General features: G+C 57.5%; 1 protein-coding gene across 4 annotated transcripts in view; it reads left to right on the top strand.

Annotated features, from left to right (window-relative positions):
* The first annotated feature begins 312 nt into the window (after positions 1-312).
* Positions 313-18,620, top strand: part of MYL3 (myosin light chain 3) — a 43,131-nt gene continuing 24,823 nt past the window's right edge. Inside the window, exons 1-7 of one of the 4 annotated variants that reach the window (XM_024751468.1) lie at positions 313-503; positions 2,716-2,743; positions 2,879-3,028; positions 3,845-4,018; positions 5,132-5,209; positions 5,325-5,367; positions 12,048-12,391. In XM_024751468.1, coding sequence (XP_024607236.1) covers positions 369-503; positions 2,716-2,743; positions 2,879-3,028; positions 3,845-4,018; positions 5,132-5,209; positions 5,325-5,353 — 594 coding nt within the window. In that variant the 5' untranslated portion in view covers positions 313-368 and the 3' untranslated portion in view covers positions 5,354-5,367; positions 12,048-12,391. Of the gene's footprint in view, positions 504-2,715; positions 2,744-2,878; positions 3,029-3,844; positions 4,019-5,131; positions 5,210-5,324; positions 5,368-5,569; positions 5,795-12,044; positions 12,392-18,620 lie in introns of those variants that run through there. The other 3 variants (XM_024751467.1, XM_024751466.1, XM_024751469.1) reach the window with 3 other exon arrangements.

Raw genomic sequence — 18,620 nt, 5'->3', positions numbered from 1 at the left:
TATTGACCTGCTGAGGGGCAGCAGGGCCCCTGCGTGTGTGCGTGTGCTTTTGAGGGTGTGTGTGTGTGGGCTGAGCACCGACCTCTGTCCTCCCCTCCCCCGCTCTCTTCCCAACAGGTGATTGGGAGGAATGAAGAGCCCTCCCTCTCCCCCACCCATTCCTGAGACTGAACAATGCCCCCCCAGGCCCCAAAATAGCCCCTGAGGCTAGCCAATGTCCTTTTATGGCTCTGTCCCCATTGTGCTCTGCAGGGGTGGGGCTGGGGTCATGAGGTGTCCAGGCAGGATAAAGGCTGGTTACCGGGAAGGCTCACCTACCCGGCTCTCTGCTTCCTTCTCTCCACGTTCCCTCTCTGCTTACAACCTCCATGGCTCCCAAAAAGCCAGAGCCCAAGAAGGATGACGCCAAGGCAGGCGCCAAGGCAGCTCCAGCTCCCACACCTGCACCCGCACCTGTACCAGAGCCCCCCAAGGAACCTGAGTTCGATGCCTCCAAGGTCAAGGTGGGTGTGGGAGCTGGGTTTCCGTGGGAAGGGCAGGGTAGGTCAGTGAATCCCAGAGTGGATCTACCCCGTGGAAGACCAGGCTCCAGAAAGTGAGTACTGAACTGAAGCTGGAAGCTTCAGGCATCAGGAGGGCTGCAGCAGGAGGGAGGGTGGTCAGACATCAGGCAGGACTCCCCCAGTGCTGCTGAAGGGACTATCTTTTTGGTGGTTGGAAACTGACTCTCCCTTGTCCTTTTCCCTGGACCTCACATCCTTGGGGAATCCTGGACCTGCCTGTGCCCCTCACCCCCGCAGCCAGGCAGGGATCTTTCTTGTCCAGCTGCGGGGTCTTAAGTCCATACCAAGTTCCCCAGGGTGGACAGGGTGGGGAGTAAAGGGAAGCAGGGCTCCTGCCCAGTCTGGGTCACACTCACCCCTGCCAAGGTCCCTGAGCCCCAGAGCTGGTGGGGCCTCAGCTTTGAGCTGGCGATACTGAGCCAGTCTGGGTAGGTCATGGAGGAAGGTGGTCTTGGAACTGTGACCAGTGGCCCCAGGGGCCCTTCCCCGGCTTGGCTTGAAAGCCTTTCTCAGAGTCTAAACCTGGAGAACGAGCCATGACTCCCACCTGCGGCATCTGCGTAGGGGCATGTACCCATGTCCTGCCCGTTGCCTGTTCTCGGCTGGCCACTGGCCACCGCTGCCCTGGCTGCTGGCTGAGGGGCCCCATGGAGCCCTCCCAGCCCTTCGCGGTCCCCAGCGAGACCTGCAGCCCATCTGCACAGGTCCACCTCCATTCCTGAGCCCTTCCTGGAGGCACCTACCTTGTCCCTCAATACACGGGCTCAAATCCCAACTCTGCTCCGTTCCCGTCACTGCTCTAAGGCTTAGTTTCGTCAGCTATAAAATGGGACAATAAGTCCTCCTCACAGGCTGTTGGGAACCACTCATGGCAAGTGCTCCGTGGAGTTGACTCTGACTCCTGACCATCCCCAGACCCCAGGTTTGTGTCCCGCAGGCCCCCTGGTGAGGGTCAGACAACCCTAGGGCCCAAGGTGGCATTGTGTGGTCTCACCGGATCCGAGGCTGCACAGACTCCCCTCTGAGCAGAGGAAGTAGTGAGGCCTCTCCTGTGACCCCTGCAGAAAGCTGTGCCAGGGGCCCAGGGCCCGTAATCTCAGCAGGCTTCTTGGTGGAGAGAGCTCTCGGCGGGGCCAGGAACAACAACTTGGTCTTCCCAACACAGGGTTAAGCCCGAGGGTTGGGAGGGACAACCCAGCAGGGTGACAGGGGCAGGATCCCCCTCTGCACTGGTGTGCACTACTGAGGTTGTTGGAGGGGACTCCAAGGGAGCAGCAGTGGGAGAGGCGCCAGTCAAGTCCCCCTCCCCCAAGCTCCTTTCCCCTGTGCGACCTTGACCTTGGGGCGAGTGACTGCAGTGATAAAAATAGACCTGGTATCCAAGTGAGGAGGGGGAAACTGGGTCCCAGGAGGCCTCCTGACCTCAGGTGGCCCTGATGTGGCCTCAGCAAACACAACCGCTGGGCCCTGGCCCCCTGCTGTGCCACGCTATGGACGGGACTGTGTAAGACTCAGGTGTAGGCAGGGCCACGTGAGTGAAAGTGCCCAGCCTTGAGGGCTCTGTGGGGGGCAGACACATGCAAACAGATGCACACACAGGTGTGCGAACGCACACGCACATCGCACACACACCCCCTCCTGCAAATATGTTCTCATGGTGACAGGGCTCTCTGGCCTGCCCCCTCGCCTTTCCTCCTCCCGCCCCTGCCCTGGTGAGATGAGGCCTCCCATCTCACTTATGTGGACAGTCTACCCACTGGGCCCCAGGCCTGGCAGAGCTGGCAAAGCCAGTCTGTGCTTCAGGCACGTCTGTCCAGGACCAGGGGCCTCAGGTAAGGCCCACCCTGGGCTGGGGATTCAGGGCACCAGGCCTCCCTCCTCACCACTTCCCCTGATGAGGCCTACCTGGTGTCAGGGTCTGGGCACTTGCAGACCCAAGGTCCTCAGGCGGGATGGCGGGAGGGGTAAGGAGGCAGGAGGGAGTCAAGGTGGACTGCAGGAGGTCCTGGGCAGTGGAAGCTGGAATCCTGGAATGTGGACGGGTTGGGGCAGCTGAGGGGTTGAGGCCAGGTCTGGGCACGGAGGCACCAGGAGGACGCCTGGCCCCATCCTCTGAACCAGACACTCAAAATCTTTGGGGGTCTCCTTTCAGATCGAGTTTACACCGGAGCAGATTGAAGGTGAGTGGGGGTTTTGAGCCAGGGGCTGCAGGGTTGGGGCCCGGGTCCCCCAGGCTGAGAGTCCTCCCCTGCAGTGTGGGGCGAGTCAGGGGGCTGACTCTAGAAGTGCCCGCAGCTCACGCCCTCTCCCGGCAGAGTTCAAGGAAGCCTTCATGCTGTACGACCGCACACCCAAGTGTGAGATGAAGATCACGTATGGGCAGTGTGGGGATGTCCTGCGGGCGCTGGGCCAGAACCCTACACAGGCCGAGGTGCTCCGAGTCCTAGGGAAGCCGAAGCAGGAAGGTTGGTACGCCCGGCCTGAGATGTGTCCCCATTAGGGCCTGTCCCGGGGGAGACCCCCAGGGTGGGCTGCCATCGCTGGTGGGACAACACGGGAACTCCCCTGCTGTGCATTCTCCTAACGTCCTCCCGTTGTCTGGAGGAGGACCTTGAGGCCAGTCTCAGGTGATGCTGACAAGGTGACGAGCAGTGGTGGTTCCTGTACCATCTGGCCCCATGCCTATTTGCCAGGCCTCCTGGTCGTAGGGGACTGACAACGGCGCGAACTAGCTTCAGTAGCAGGTGTGAGGGCAGGCCAGGCTGTGTCTGGCCTCAGCATCCCATATGCTCTCCCTGTCCTTCCTGGCCTCCTGGGCATCCCTCTGTGGGGCAGGGTCAGCTTCCCTCACCACCATGGCCAGAGAGGGTTGCCTGCTTTGCCCCAAGGAGGAGTGAGACCCAAGCCCTCGCCACAGGTGCAGAAGTCCCAGAGAAGGTCTCTGATCGGCCCAGCTGCTCTCGACCAATCACAGGTGTGGGGAGAGCGGGGTTGATAAGAAAAATAGACGCTAGAGAGAACTGTTCCCCCAAAGAAGAGCAGAGGTGCTAGTCAGAGCCCACTGTCGTGCCACTGTCCTTGTGAACAGCAAAGGACGATGTAAATAATGCATTTCTCAGTTGACTGTAAAGTGCCTTGTGATGGTGGAGTGCTTTGTAAATGACAAACTGGTGTAGAGCGCATTGGGAGCTGGGTGAGGGCAATAGCTCCTCATTGCCAGACACAGTGGGGGGGATGCCCATCTCCCCTCAGAGCCTGATGCTTGGGCCATCTCTCCCCAGAGCTTAACTCCAAGATGATGGACTTTGACACGTTCCTGCCCATGCTCCAGCACATCTCCAAGAACAAGGACACGGGCACCTTCGAGGACTTTGTGGAGGGCTTGCGGGTCTTCGACAAGGAGGGCAATGGCACGGTCATGGGCGCCGAGCTCCGCCACGTGCTGGCCACGCTGGGTGAGGGCAGCCTCCTCCCCACCCCACTCTCTCTTTCCTGGGGCATCCGGGGGAAACCACTCTGTCACCCAGCGGGCCTGTTTCTCACTTGTGAAATGGAGGGTGATGCAGTCAAGGTGCCTCGATGGCGGGAGACGGAAATGTGGGGAATTTAGAAATTTAGGTGGGGATAAAGAAAGCCAGCTGCTGCAGCTCACAGAACTGGAGGGGGATAGGAACAGCTCTGGGGACAGTGTGGGGCAGGGCGGTACATCCAGGGGGATCAATCCAGTCCTTGTGTTCATTGCCTCAAGGTCAAATTCCAGAGCCGAGGAGGTACTGTACCTGCCTCTTGACCCCCCGCTGTCAGGTGCCTGGCTGGCAGGAGCGTTCCTTTCTCAAAGAGAAGTTTTCCTACAGCAAATGTTCATTGAGCACCAATTGTGTCTGTGCAAAGTGAACTTTTCCTGCACCAGACATTTACTGAGTGCCTACTGTGTGCTCAGCCCTGTGCTGGTCTCTGGGGTTTTGTGTGTGTGTGTGTGTGTGTGTGTGTGTGTGTGTGTGTGTGTGTGTGACTGGGGGCTAGGAGGTGTGAGGGAAACTGCAGTGGGCATTCCAGTGGGGGAAGCAACACAGCACATACAAAAGCACAGAGGCGGGAAAGTGCCACACTTGTCTGGGGAACAGTGGTGGTGTCTCTTGGTACCCTCCATGGTCATCCCCTAAGGTCCCCAGCTCTATCTTATGTGTCCTTCCTCTAGCCTTGAAGGGCTGCCCCGAGGGACTGCTTCCAGGGAGATGGGGGACCTGGCCTACTCCTGATGGAGGGAGTCCCACCAGCCTATTGAGGACAGGGGACAGTGTGTGCTGGTGGCCTGAACAGCAAGATGGCACTGTTACGGACAGAGCCCAGGCTCGGAGAGAGTGCCAGGCCTGCACCCCAGGCCTTGCCCTTTTTGACTTGTCACTGATTCTTCTGGTTTCAGAAATAAGGGTGACAGCCCAGGTCTTGTGTGTACCAATATGAGGTGTGGGAATACTGGAGAGGCACACCCACCATCCAGCGGGGCTCAGGGGGCCCCCCACCCTTCACGCCTCAACAGTGCTGACTCAGCTTTCCACTCCTGCCAGGTGAGAGGCTGACAGAAGATGAGGTGGAGAAGTTGATGGCTGGGCAAGAGGACTCCAATGGCTGCATCAACTACAAAGGTAAACTCAGCAGGGCAGGGAGTCTGCTGGCGGGAGCGGGGCATTAGGATCCTAGGTCGCCACCTTTGGCTACCCAGGGCCGAAGCCCTGCTGCTCACTCTTTCCTTCTTTTCAGCATTTGTCCAGCACATCATGTCCAGCTGAACCTCTTGCCCCAGGTGAGACCTCCCACCCTCCCTTCCAAACCTGCTACCACCTTTGCCACCTCTGCTGATTTCAGCCCTATTGTCCCCCTCCTGCCTCTGTCATCCAGATCCCCTGTTGCCACCTCCCCAACTCCACCAATTCCAGTTCTCAGCTGACATCCCGCAGCCTTGCTTGCACCTCTCCACTGTAACCTGTGACTGCCTTTGCTCTCAGGGAGCCCGGGGGAGGCCGTGCTGGGGACAGCTCTTCTTCCACTCGAGTTGCTGACACCAGTGGCCTGCAGTCTGTGGGACGGAGGGGAGCACACTGAGACTCCTGCACAGGCTCTCTCTGCACAGCTCTGCGGGGCTGTCATCTCTCCCCATCAGGCTGCACTTGCCTGTGACTGCATCTCTGTCCCTGGCCCTTGGGCCTCATGAATAAATGGCTTCCTTCCTTCTTTCTTTCCTCTCTCCTCCCTCCCTTGCTTCCTTCCTCCCTTCCTTCTCTTCTTCCTTCCTTCCTTCCTTCCTTCCTCCCTCCCTCCCTCCCTCCCTCCCTCCCTCCATTCGTTCATTCATTTGTTTGTTCGTTCCTTCCTTCCTTTCCTCCCTCCTTCCTTCTCTCTTCTCTGTGGCCCTTTGGTTGACCTTTATAAAAATCTATGAGCCACACACGGTGAGCCCTGGACAAAACGAGAGGAATCACTTTGAAATCTTGCCTCCTTGCTCACCACATCAAAACTGTCCCATCTGGTGTGCCAAACTCTCCGAGCCTGCCCACCAGGACACTGGGCTGAGCTGGACGAGGACCGGGTGCCCTGCCGCACTTCTGGAGACAGTAGCCATGCTCTGGCCTCTAACACAGGGTTGCCACTCGGTGCCTGAGAGCGCTGTCTGAGCTGTCTCACTCCACAACCAGCAATCAGGGAACTGAAGGGCACTGGCCCAGAGCCACCCATGTCACAGGTGGGGAAACTGAGGCCCAGAGCAGAGAATGGCTTTGCCTGACTCACTGTCCCCAGGCTGTCAGAGCCGAAGAGGCCTGAGACCCCTGCCTGACTCCGGTCTCTCTGCCTGTGTTGTGGCTCTAGGTCAGAGGGCGAGAATCCGGGGTCCACCAGTGGTTTCTCAGCCCTGGGCTTCTCAGCAGAAGACAAGTGCACCACCCCTGCAATGACAGGAGGAGATGCACACACCCTTGCAAATGCCAGCCCCACTGTCACACCCTGCTCTGGGGCCAGGCCCTCCCCTCCTTTCAGAGCTCAGTGGGGAGGGTGAGGGGAGGCTTCCTGGAGGAGGTCATCCACTCTGGTTTGAAGGGGAGGAAGAGCAATGCCCTGTAGAGAGTCTCGGGGGCCCTAGAGATAAGGGTTGTGGAGAGATCAAGGGCCCAGAGTGTGGAGCGGGCCACACAGGGTAGGAAACAGCTTGCAGGCCAGGAGGACTCAGGAGGTCAGGGCAGCCCTGCTAGGGTGCATTTGGATGTGAATGCATCTGCTTGTGAGATGAGTGTGTGGGTGTATGAGAGCGGGTTTGAGGCTTGCACGGATCAGGCTGCCTCAGGGCGTTTGTGTGGTGCGGCGAGCATGGCAGGACTGTGAGTGTGAGAGTACGTGTGTGCGTATGTGTGGGAGGAGTGGCGGCAGTGTATGTGAGAGTCTGTGAGGGGCTGTGAGTGTGTATGCAGGAGTCTGTTTCCCTTCCTTTCATCCTTTCAGCATTTATGGAGCACCTACTGTGTGCCAGACTCTTTAGGCCCTGGGAACACTGCAGTGGAGGAAGCAGCCAAACCCTTCACCCTTGTGGCACTCAGACAAAGCTGACAAATCACCAAAGCCATAAAGTGTGTCAACCAGTGATAAAGGCTGGGGAGGGGCCCAGAGTAGGGGAGGGGCTGTGCAGTCTGTGTGCAGTGTGTGTGTGTGTGTGTGTGTGTGTGTTTGTGTTGGGAGGCAAATGACATGTTAAATAATGAGGTCAGTGAGTATCTGAGAAGGCAATGGCTGGGCAAAAATTGAAAACAGGAGAGATAATATCCTGAATATATAAAGGGTTCCTACAACAACAACAAAACGAACAGCCCAATTCAAAAATGGGCAAAGGACTTGAATAGACATTTCTTTTTTTTTTGTTGTTGTTGTACGTGGGCCTCTCACCGTTGTGGCCTCTCCCGTTGCGGAGCACAGGCTCCGGACGCGCAGGCTCAGCGGCCATGGCTCACGGGCCCAGCCGCTCCGCGGCATGCGGGATCCTCCCGGACCGGGGCACGAACCCGTGTCCCCTGCATCGGCAGGCGGACTCTCAACCGCTGCGCCACCAGGGAAGCCCGAATAGACATTTCTTTAAAGAAGATAGACAAATGGCCAATAAGCACGTGAAAGATGCTCAATGTCACTAATTAGGGAAATGCAAATCGAAACCACGATGAGATACCACTTCACACCCATTAGGATGGTTATTATGCAGAAAACAGAAAATAACAAGGGTTGGCGGAGAAGGTAGAGAAATTGGATCCCTCGGGCACTGTGGGTGGGAATGTAAAATGGTGCAGCTGCTGTGGAAAAAGTATGGAAAGTCCTCAAAAAATTTAAAACATTATTACCATATGACCCAGAAATTCCACTTCTGAGTATATATCCAAAAGAATTGAAAGCAGGGACTTGAAGAGATGTTTGTAAACTCACGTTCAGAGCAGCATCATTCACAATAGCTGAAAGGTGGAAGCAACCCAAGTGGCCGTCAACAGATGAACGGATAAACAAAATGTGGTCTGTACGTACGATGGAATATTATTCTGACTTAAAAAGGAAGGAAATTCTGACACCTGGTACAACATGGATGAACTTTGAGGATATTATGCTAAGTGAAATAAGCCAGACATAGAAGGGCAAATGCAATATGATTCCACTCAAACGAGGTTCCTAGAGTGGTCAAATTCATAGAGGCAGAGAGTAGAATGGTGGTTGCTGGGGGTTGTGGGGAGGGAGGAATGGGGAATCGTTGTGGAAGATAAACACAAAAAAGAGAGGCGAGATGGAGTGTCTTAGGCTGGACTTTCCCAGAAGCAGAGCTCAGACAAGGACCTGAATGTAAGTAGTGTCCCTGGGAGGTGGCCCCAGGGAGCACGGGAGAGCAGCTGGGCAGGGAAGGAAGTCCTTAGGGTGCATGGGAGCAGAAGACCCTGTGGGCAACGGGGGCTCAGCCCCACTGGGGACCTCCAGGAGATGGTGGTGGTGTCTCACTGAGGGCATGAGGAAACCAGACTATTTATCTACCAGCTCCCACCTTCGCTGGTTAGGGCAGGGCCCCAGAGGCAGGCTGGAACATTTGTGTGGGGCAATACTTCCGCATCTGCTCCAGGGAGCCATGAGGGCATCAGAGCAAAGACATTCCAGCAGAGACGGGAGCAGAGAGTGCGGTGGGGAGGCGACAGGATGTGGTGGAGGGTCCTTGGGCCGTGGGAAGGGCTTTGGTGTGTGCTCTGGGGAGATGTTTTATCAGCATCACTCTGGCTGCTATGTGGAGAATAGACTGGGGCACGTGAGCGGAAGCAGGGACCGCAGGTAGGAGGGTCCAGGAGAGAGAAGAAGATACATGTGTGGTCCAGTGGAGATGGTGATAAGTGATCAGATTCCAGGTCATTTTTAAAGACACTCTCAGCAACATTCTGGGCAGATTTTGAGGCTTTCTTCTTCCTTTCCTTATCTAAACACAGTCCACTCCAGCCCCGGATCTGGTGTGGGGTGGGAGTGAGGGACCGTGGTCTGCCCTTTCATGGTGCATAGTCTGGCTGGCTGGTAGGGCAGGGAATGGAGGCACTAGTGGACTTGCTGCAGTGGCCTCTGCTAGTAAGGGTGTCTGCTTGTGCATGTTTGACTTTGCTGGACTCTGGCTAGCCTCCCTGGCCAATTGGTGGCTGCGGACCCCCACAGAGGAGAGCAGGGTCTCCCTTTGGCCCCAGTCAGGGCAGAGAGACTGGCCAATATCCTTCTGGGCAGGCCCCAGCTCCTGCCCGCCCAGCCACCTTGCTCTTGGACACCAAGCCCAGGAACAGCTGAGTTCCCCTTCAAAAGTCTCCAGGATCCACATGGGACTGAGTGGTCCCAGCTTTTTCTCTCCACCCTTGGCTGAGTCCTGTAGGCAGGGATCACACCTGTTCTCAGCCATCCCCAGGCAAGAAGTGGTCCTGCCTCCAAGTTTCCATGTATCTGGGATCCCAGGGAGTATGTGTCCTGCTCTCACAAGAAAGCCTGCCCCCTCCTCTGGTTTCCAGATGGTCCTGCAGTGCCCCCAGCCCTCCCCCAAACACACCCTCCTTCTTGCAGGCTCCCCTAGTTCCTGGGAGCTACCACCCTACTCGGCTTGGCCTGGCAGTGGAAGGGAGTATCCCACACATCCCCCGAGACCCTCTGCAGCTCCCACCTGCCAGTCTTCAAGTGTGGACTGGGCGTGGACAGGCGGTGGGGGGCTGGCACGGACAGAGCTGGGGCTGTTGTGTCTGTTGAGCTCTGCCTGGGGCTGTTTGGTCCCCCTTGTTGGGGCTCTACTCCACTTAGAATGTGTCTCTGTCCCAGTCATGGCCGTGATGCCACTCTGGGGCATTTTGCCTGTTATATGTGGCTGTGCTGACCATGTGTGGGCTTGGGTCACGGGCTGTGGGTGTGAGTGTCAGAGTGGAGGGGCCTAGAGGGTAGAACTCAGCTGCAGGGGTGAGGCTTCTCCTCACTCAGGAGCCTCCCTCCTACCTTGGCTGGGTGAAATGTGTGTGCATTTCTGTGTGTCCCTGTGTCCGTGTGTGCATACATGCACAAGTTTGCCTGTGTACTTGTGTCTGTGAGTGTGTCTGTGAGTGTGTGTCTGTATACCAGCGAATGCCGGTGTCCACTTGTCTGTGCACGTGCACGTGTATGTTTACCTCTGTGTGTGTGTCTGTGTCTGTTTGTGTGCATGTCTGAGTGTGTACGTGCTGGGGGGCTCTGCTGAGTCAGTGCTTGTGTTGGGCGGGCAGCACTGCCAGCCAGGCTGTGGCCTCCCCACAGTTGCATAAACACTGGTCCCAGCTCCCCCTTCAAGCAGGGTGGTCCAGCCCATGTCCCTGCGGCCGGTGGAAAGGGGTGGGTGTGGCAAAGCGTTTGCCCTCATGTCAGCCTGGTCCCCTCCATGCCTCAGGTGCCAGGTCACGTGCCCCATAAGGCTGGAGTCTGGTCTGAGGTCTCTCTATGCCTTACTTCCCCCATCTGGCCCGAGGCCTCATCTCTGAGGTCTCTGTAAGGTGTCAGGAACATTTACCTCTCCAGTCCTGGTCCAGGCTGAACCAGAGGGTCAGTGGGGCAGGCAGGGGTCTAGGGGGCCGGGGGCAGAGTTCAGCCTCACAACCCCAGGACCAACCATCCCTCCTCTGCTCTGATGTCTCTGCACGGCTCCCTGCCACAGCCTGCATCTTCTCTCCAGATGCCTGCCATCTGCAGAGATCCTGGGGTCGGTCACCACTGGGACATGGATTAGGTAGCACTGAGTCGGGGGACAAGAAGGCCAGAAATTCAAGTCGAGGCAAAATGAAGTCAGGCAGGGTCTGAAGAAATCAAATATTGGAGGAAATCCTTAAGCAGGTCACTAGAAGGAAGGAAATCAAACTGTAGGGATGAGGCCCTGGACTGTGGGGCTCAAAGCGCTCAGTGGCACAGGGGCTGACAGACTGTGGATAAAGATCTTAAGAGAATGTGGGGAGGGGCGGGGAGACTAAACAGGTCCAAGCAGTGGCGTGCACAAAATCAGAGGGGGTGTGAAGATGAGGTGGGAGGGAGGAGGGGCAACAGAAACTGGGCAGTGGTGTGAGGCAGTCCTCATGCTGCATAAGGGGTGCTTGGGGGCGTGCCAGGCCGGAGTGCTGGGCTGTTGTTTCCGAGGCCTTGGGAGGTAAGGAGGGTTTAGGGGAGGGGGCTAGGGCGAGCCTGCCTGGGTACAGGGCCAGCCACACCCCAGGGAACCCAGGTACCTCAGGGAACAGCAGGAAGACCCTAGACCTTGAACCCGGTGACCCAGCACAGAAGAGCCTCCCTGGGGTTCCCCTTCCAACCAGCCCCAGGTCCGCCCTTGCCCAAGTTTGGGGGTTATTTGTTCCTGCCCTCCCAAAGCCACACAATGCTGGTTTGCCCAAACGCTGACAGAGCACAGCTGGAATGTAGAGTGCATGTGGGTACACGAGGCTCCCCAGGGTCGCCCGCCCAACAGGCCCCTCTAGTCTCAGCAGCCAGGGCCCAGGTCCCCTTGGATGGGGAAGGGCCTCGAAGGTCAGGGCTGGGAAGGGTGCCTGCCTGCCACTCCTCCCCAGCCTGGCTGTGGACACCTGAGCTTCCACCATTTTCTTCCAATCTCCACTCTCTTCTTTGGCCTGTGGGTCCGGGTACTTTGCACATCTACTGAGGCCTCGGTGAGAATGAGAATGGGTGTGTCAGAGCCTTTCTGCAGGGCTGGGGAATGGAGTGAGGCAGTGGAAGACTCTGGAACTCCAGAGATGGGGAAGACGGTGCTCCCTGGGAAGTCTCAGATCTTTGCCAACTTCCTAATTTTTATACTTTGGTCCGGCTGAACACGAGCACCCCTTTCCCCCACCACTCCTATGCCCTGGGTCTGGAGGTCTGTCTTCCCTCCCATCAGTACCTTGTCCATCTCACTCCCTTCTTCATCTCTTTCCCTCTCTCCCATAGTAGGCTTGCTTGGAAGCCACTTAAAGGTGCTTAGGATGCCATCCCTAGCTCCCAAGCTAACTCGGAGAGACAGTGAGCACCCTGTCCCAAGGGGTGTGCAAGCAGAGGGGAACCAATTCCAGTCAGGAAGGCTGCAGGAGGGATTCTTGCTCTGCTGGAGACTGGAAGCACTTGGGTGTCCTCAGGCTCCAGGGCCCAACGTGTGACAATATCCAAGACAATTTTCATGGGAGAAGAATAAGGCCCGTGTTGCGTGTTTTCCATGAAGCTCAATTTATGCATCTTCAAGGCCTGGCTGTTTTCATTCAGGGACTGCATCCTGCCTTACTTTATTTTTATTTTTATTTGCCTTAAGAATATTATTTTGTTCATAAAACAATGGTGATGATAGCTGGTGGCAGTTGTTTTCCTTGTCTTAACTTGGCAAAATAAGACCTTACAAGTCCATTTTTAAGTTCTGAGGCAGTCGCACAGTTTGTTGCAGTGAAAATCTCCCCAAATCCCTGGATAGAGACCCTTGAATGGGGCAGGTCCTTTCCAGGCTCAAGGCTCGTCTGAATCAGGTGCCGACTGTGCTCCACCATGATGACTAACAGAGGCCTGGCCCTAACAGTTGGGATGGAGTGGTGAGTGGAGACGTGGCAGGGGCAGTGCAGATGAGCTTGGGGGTGGGGCACATGAGTGAAGATGCCTCAGCTCCCTTCGTTGGAGTGTCTGGGACCCTGAGATTCCAGGTGTCCCCAGATCGCTGGATGCCCATACCTGTGTGCACCTCTGGTGGGAAGCCAGTGGCAGTGACCTTTCATTCCTTGCTGCAGCACATGGTGTGGGACGGTGGCTGCTGGGCAGGAAGGCAAACACTGAATGGCTTCTAGCTTTTTTTATCAGGGCTGAGGGATAAGAAGGGAAGCTGGGCACATCCCAGGAGTACCAGGGGGTTCCTCTGCACGGCCTGGGCTGGGGCCCCCCAAGAGGGTAACACACCCAGATCCCACAGCTCTAGGTGGAGACAGCTCGGGCCAGCTAGTAGCAAGCTGCTCCCTCTCTCAGGGGCTCAGGTTCTGTGTAGTCCATCCCCCAGAGGGTGCCTTCCTTGTAGTAAGGGGGTCCCTGGGGTTGGTCTGGAGAGTAGAGCTGGAGGTGTGGGCAGGCCCTGGGCCCCCAGGCTTGCTGTGGCTCCAGGGCCACATCACGGAGTGATTCCTACCCTCCTGGGCACCTAAGGATCCATCCGTCAAGCCCCATACTCAGGGTGGACAGGCCTGGCTATAGGGTCAGCAGGGGCAAAATGGTTACAGAGTGCCAAGAATGACCTTGAAATTCAGTTCCCAGCACGCCCAGGTTGCCTGCCCTGCCTGGGCTCCTGCCTCAGTTTCCTCTGTGGTCAGAGTCCCTCTCCTAGGTGGAGGCCCTGAACACTGCAGGCTGCCTTCCTCTCCTAACTCTAGTAGGGCCCATTTAACTCATCAGTACACAGTGATCACACATCTATTGTGCTCCCAGCACTTCCCAGGTGCCAGGAGCTTGTAGTGAACTCACGAAGAAAACGCTTTGGCCGGGTCCTGCTCTGGCCCTGGCCCAGCTCCCAGGTCTCCTGTCCTTGTGTCGTGCCTGTGACTTCAGAGCTGAGTGAACAGGGAGGCGCACCTAATTCCGTTCATCTGGAGTGGGTACTGTGCCTGCCAGCCCGACTCTGACCTCAAAGTTGGGCAGGAAGGGGCCTCAGATACCTGGGCCAACGTCTTTTCCAGGGTAAGACTGATGAGCTGCTGCTTGCTTGAACACCCCCAGAAACAGGGAGCTCACCCCCTGTTGAGGCAGCTTGGCCAGGCAGGCAGCTCTCTGACGTAGGGCCAAAATCTGTCCAGGCGTCTCTAGTCCTCAGAAACTGGGTCCTTAGAACTGTTTTTCCCCCGACCTGAACCCTCTGTGATCCACTAGGCTGACCCCAGCCCTGCTATTTTCTAGGTTGATCCCTTGTTCCATGATAGGCCTTGCCCTCTGTAAGGCTGCTGAGCCAGTGGGGGTTCAGGGTTTTTTTTTAATAGAAATCTTTTTTTTCTTTTTAAAGCACCCCAGTGTTTTCTTTCTTTTTCCCTCCCTCCCTCCCTTCCTGCAGGTCTTACTTGCCACATGCAGGATCTTCGTTGCAGCATGAGGGATCTTTTTTTTTTTTTTAGTTGCAGAATGAGGACTTAGTTGCGGCATACATGTGGGATCTAGTTCCCCGACCAGGGATCGAACACGGGCCCCCTGCGTTGGGAGCATGGAGTCTTATCCACTGCACCACCAGGGAAGTCCCAGCACTCAGTTTTTTAGGGCCCTGAAGACTATCCCAGCACCTGCTCCTGGAGCTGGAAGGCAAGGGCTGGCTCTGCAGTGTAGGGGGCCCTGAGATCACCTGTGTGGAAGGTGGCCGGGAGGGGGTGTTTCCGGACAAGGAAGGCAGTGTTATGGGAGAGGGAGGTCCCTGCAGGTTGCCCTGGGGCTTCTTCTCTGGGCCTTAGTTTCCCTCTGGTGCGGGCTGGAAGTGTTCTGAGCTCCCACCAGAGGTGGGAACCTCTGGTGTTCTGAGCCCTGGAGAGGCCCCTTCTGGACTCTGAGCTTCGGGCTGGGGGCGGTCGGGGGAGGCAACAGCTGCTTTGAAACGTGGAGAATAATAAAGCAAGGAATGTCTGAGCTCAGGGGAAAAATAACCCCCGCCTGCTGGGCCTCCCACCCTGCACGTAATGAATTAAGTACAGGGAGGCATGTTTCAAGTTGGGGTGCTGGCTGGGGGAGGCTAGAAGGCTCCTAATGAGAAACAGGGTCCTGGATGGGGCCACTGGGAGCTGGGGGTTTGAGGTCACCTAACCTGACCCCTGGGGGTGCTCTCACTCCCCAGAAGCTTCCTCTCAATCTCCCTTTGTCTGAATGGGTGAGGGGGCGGTCATCCTGTCCCATCTCCATGCTGACCTTTGATCCCAGGCTGCACCCCAGTGCTGGCCCTGAAAGGTCAGAAAGGGGAGATGGTGAGGCTGATTTGGATGGATCATCTCCTCATTCTCTCCCTTCTTCAAGCATTTACTGAATGCCTACTGGGTAGGTATCTCCTGCCAGCAGGATGGTGGGGTCAACACTGCCCCCTGCTGGACTGATTGAATCCACAGAGCCCATCAGCATCTGACCAGCAAGCCCCCAGGCCCCATGCCACCTCCTGTCTCCAGTCTCCACAGCCTTTCCCCTTCCTCTGCCAATCCCTCTGTCCCCTATGGCCTCACCCGCCTTCCAGCCCTATGTTCCTGGCCCCAGCTCAGTACTACCCCTGCCCCCTCCGCTGGGGCTTGGACATCAGTGGCTCTGGGTCCAGCTCTACCTTTCCAGTCCACCAGGGATCTGGCTTTATTATGGGTCACCTCCCCCCACCTCCTCTCTCTCCCTCCCCAGTAAACTTAATGTTCCCCCAACAAGGTCCACACTCTCGAACTTCACTCATACTCTTCCTTCTGTCTGGTGGACCCCCATTCATCTACTCCCCAAGACTGCTTTCTAAAAAAAACCACTCCTTTCCAGAACGGCCCAGGGAACAGTGGATAAGTGAGTAATTAAACTGTCAGCAAAAGGGTAAATTCTCAGCAAGGGAGCTGTAGAGGAGTGGAGTCAGGTAGGGATGTTCCTAAGGCTCCCCAAGGATCCTGGCCTCCCAGCCTCTGCCAGCTTGGGGCAAGTCTCCCATTTTATTTTTAAGAAGTCTGACCAGGGCCCTGGAGCTTGCAATATTCTCCCCCACCATCCCTTCTCTCCCCCCCACCAACTTTAATTAAAACCATTGTTTTTCAAGCACATGTTAATTAAAAAGCAAACGTGTTTTGCTAAGTAATTTGGAAGCTCTGGTTATGCAAACCAGTGTCATTCCAGTTAAAAAATCCCTCACCCAGATTGCCCCAGTGTCTTGGGGGCTGAGGACCCTTGTGGCTACAGTAGATGCATATCCCTTTAGACTTTACATTCCCCGTGGAGGTCTAGCTAGGGCAGGTGTCCTCTCTGTTTCACAGGTGGGAACACAGAGGGGTTACAGAGGCCTAGAGTTCCCAGCATCACCAACCCCCTGCAAATGTGTGCTCTGGGCCTGGGGAGCAATAGCTGGTGAGGAGGGCGATTGACTCCTGTGCCCCACCCTGCAGGCAGGGTCTTTGTCTCAGAGCCTCTGCCCAGCTGTGGGGTGAGGGGAGGAGGATGCAGGCATGACAATGCTGTGAGCCCAGCCAGGTGCTGGGCCACCTCCCTGAGGTCTTCAGCACAGCTGGGGCTACGATTAACCAAAGCTGGGACAGTAGGTCCCTGAGGTGAGGGCCCAAGGTAAGGACCAGCCCTCTGGGTTGGGGGAGCCCTGGATGCTCAGAAGTACCTGCTGCAGCCCCAGCTCCCCACGCTGTGTCTGGTGTTGCCCACGGTGTCCCCACCCTCACTCCTGGCCCTGGGAGTCTTGTAGTCCTGGGGCCCTTCACATCTTGTGCAGTAGCCTCAGGGCCCATTGCAGGGAGCCAGAGCCCCCAAGATGCAGGGTTCAGTGACCTCTAGTCCCTCCTGCTCCCTTTCCCTGGCAGGGATGGGGGCATTGCACCAAGAGGCCTTTCCAAACCCTGTCACCACTTTGCAACCTGCCTGTTGGCTCTCCCAGCTCAGAGTCCCACCCAACAGCAGGGTGTCTCACATGTGTGCCGGTGTGTGCTCCATGTGCGAGTCTGTACTCAGGTGTGTGTCACTGTTCACCAGGGCCCTGGTGTGAAGTGCTCTCTCCCTGCTTCCTGAAGGAGACCAGTGTCAAGGTTCTGCAGGGATGGGGGTGGGTGGTAGTGCGGTAGTGACCAGGAAGAGGATGTCTAATGCGGGAGGGAAGGCGGACACCCACACCCCCCGCCCGGCACTGTGGAACACGATGGGCCGGCTCGCACCTTCTGCACACACACAGGGACACAGGCGGGGCGCTTGGAGTTCCGGGCCTGTGCCACCCAGCCGGCCCTCTCCCTTCCCTGCACTCAGCCTTCTTCTCTGTAAAATAAGAAGTATGTACTGTGATGTTTGCAACTTATCACACGCAGTGTCTCCCCAGCGGGGACACACACATCCTCACAAGCCACGACACACGGTGACACACAGCGACGCACGCTGGCAGCCGGTTCCCAGAGCCCGCCCTCCCTGGGCGACGCGCCAGTGACACACACACTGTCGCCGCTCCAAATCACACCCACGTCCCGGGAGGAGCTGTACTCCCGCCGCGCTCCCCTGGGGTCCGCGGCGTGGCGCTTCTGTGTTCTGCTCCCTCCGCCGCGCCTAGAAACCGCAGTGGGCCGGCCGGGATGAGCTCACGCCGCCTCCGGCCGCCCAGGTCTAACGCGCTCCAGATGCCCCGCGGCCCGAGCCGGGAGCGCGGAGGACGGCCCTCTGGCTCCCTCTGCAGGGCTCAGCTGCTCCCGGCGGTGCAGGCACCCGCGGGACGGGGTGGGGCTGCCTCCGGAAGGGGCGGTGCTTAGCTCACCCGCCCGCTTTTCCTCCGGTTCTGCCCGCCGCCTGAGTTCGGAGCTGGGGGCGTGCTGCTGCGAAGGCTGTCCCGCCTGTCCCGCGCGGTTTCCAGGTCCCAGCCCACGACCCCCGTGGGCGGCTCAGCGGCCACGTGCTGGGTGGCGGTCCCGTCACCGGCTGCCCTCGCCAAAACATGGGATTCCACCCCACTCCACCCCTAGTTACTCGGCCCAGCCCGGACCCTTCACCAGGTACTGCAACTCAGGCCCCCGCGCGGCCCTGAGTAGGCCCTGACCACTCTTGCTCCTCTTGGAACAAACAGCCTAGTTTCTACTGGGAAAGCAGCAGGGGCCTGACCACCGCCTGTTTTTAATAAGCAGCTGGTATTTCCCCGAAATCGCGGTCCCGTGGCTGACCTCACGGGGATGACGGTTGGCTGTGGGCCAGGGGGCGGGAGCCGCCTCAGGGTGAGCCCCTGATGCCTGGCCTTGCAGAGAAGTCGGGCAGAGAGGAGGAGCTCTGGTTTCCAGTCCCAGCTCAGCTGCTGGCTCATCCAAAAATCTGTCCCTCTGTCTGTCTGCAGTGTTGTGCATCCCAGGCCAGTGCTTCCAGCGCCCCTCCTCCTCAGCTATGCCTAGGGTCCCGCTTTCCTCCTGCCTCGTTGTATGGTCCTGGTAAACTGCTTAACCTCTCACCTCTCATTTCCTCCACTGTAGGATGGGGTCATTGTGGGATTTGAGAGGGGACCAGCAAGGGAGAGCAGATGGACCCCAGGAACGAGTAATTTCCAGAGGGCTGGAGGAGGAGTCTTTCGGGAGCTAAGGGGCCAGGGATCAGGCCTTGGTCTTCCTGGGCCAGAGTTGGGGAGGTAGAGGAAGGGCCTCCGGAGAGACAGATAGATAGGGCAGCACAGATGTCCTGGCAGAATGACAGTGTTCAGTGAAGGGTCAGCATAGGGGGCTTGGGACACCTGGAGTCAGAGAAGGGTGTCAGGAAAGGCTTTCCAGAGGAGGCGGTGCTGAGTGAGGTGCAGTTAGTCAGGCTAAGACCTGGGGTGGGGGGCAGAGTACTTAG

This window comes from Neophocaena asiaeorientalis, unplaced genomic scaffold, assembly GCF_003031525.2.
Source record: "Neophocaena asiaeorientalis asiaeorientalis breed wild unplaced genomic scaffold, Neophocaena_asiaeorientalis_V1.1 scaffold221, whole genome shotgun sequence".
Classification (NCBI taxonomy): Eukaryota; Metazoa; Chordata; class Mammalia; order Artiodactyla; family Phocoenidae; genus Neophocaena; species Neophocaena asiaeorientalis.
Note: the sequence above shows the minus strand (reverse complement) of the source record. Positions and strands in the feature narration are given on the sequence as shown.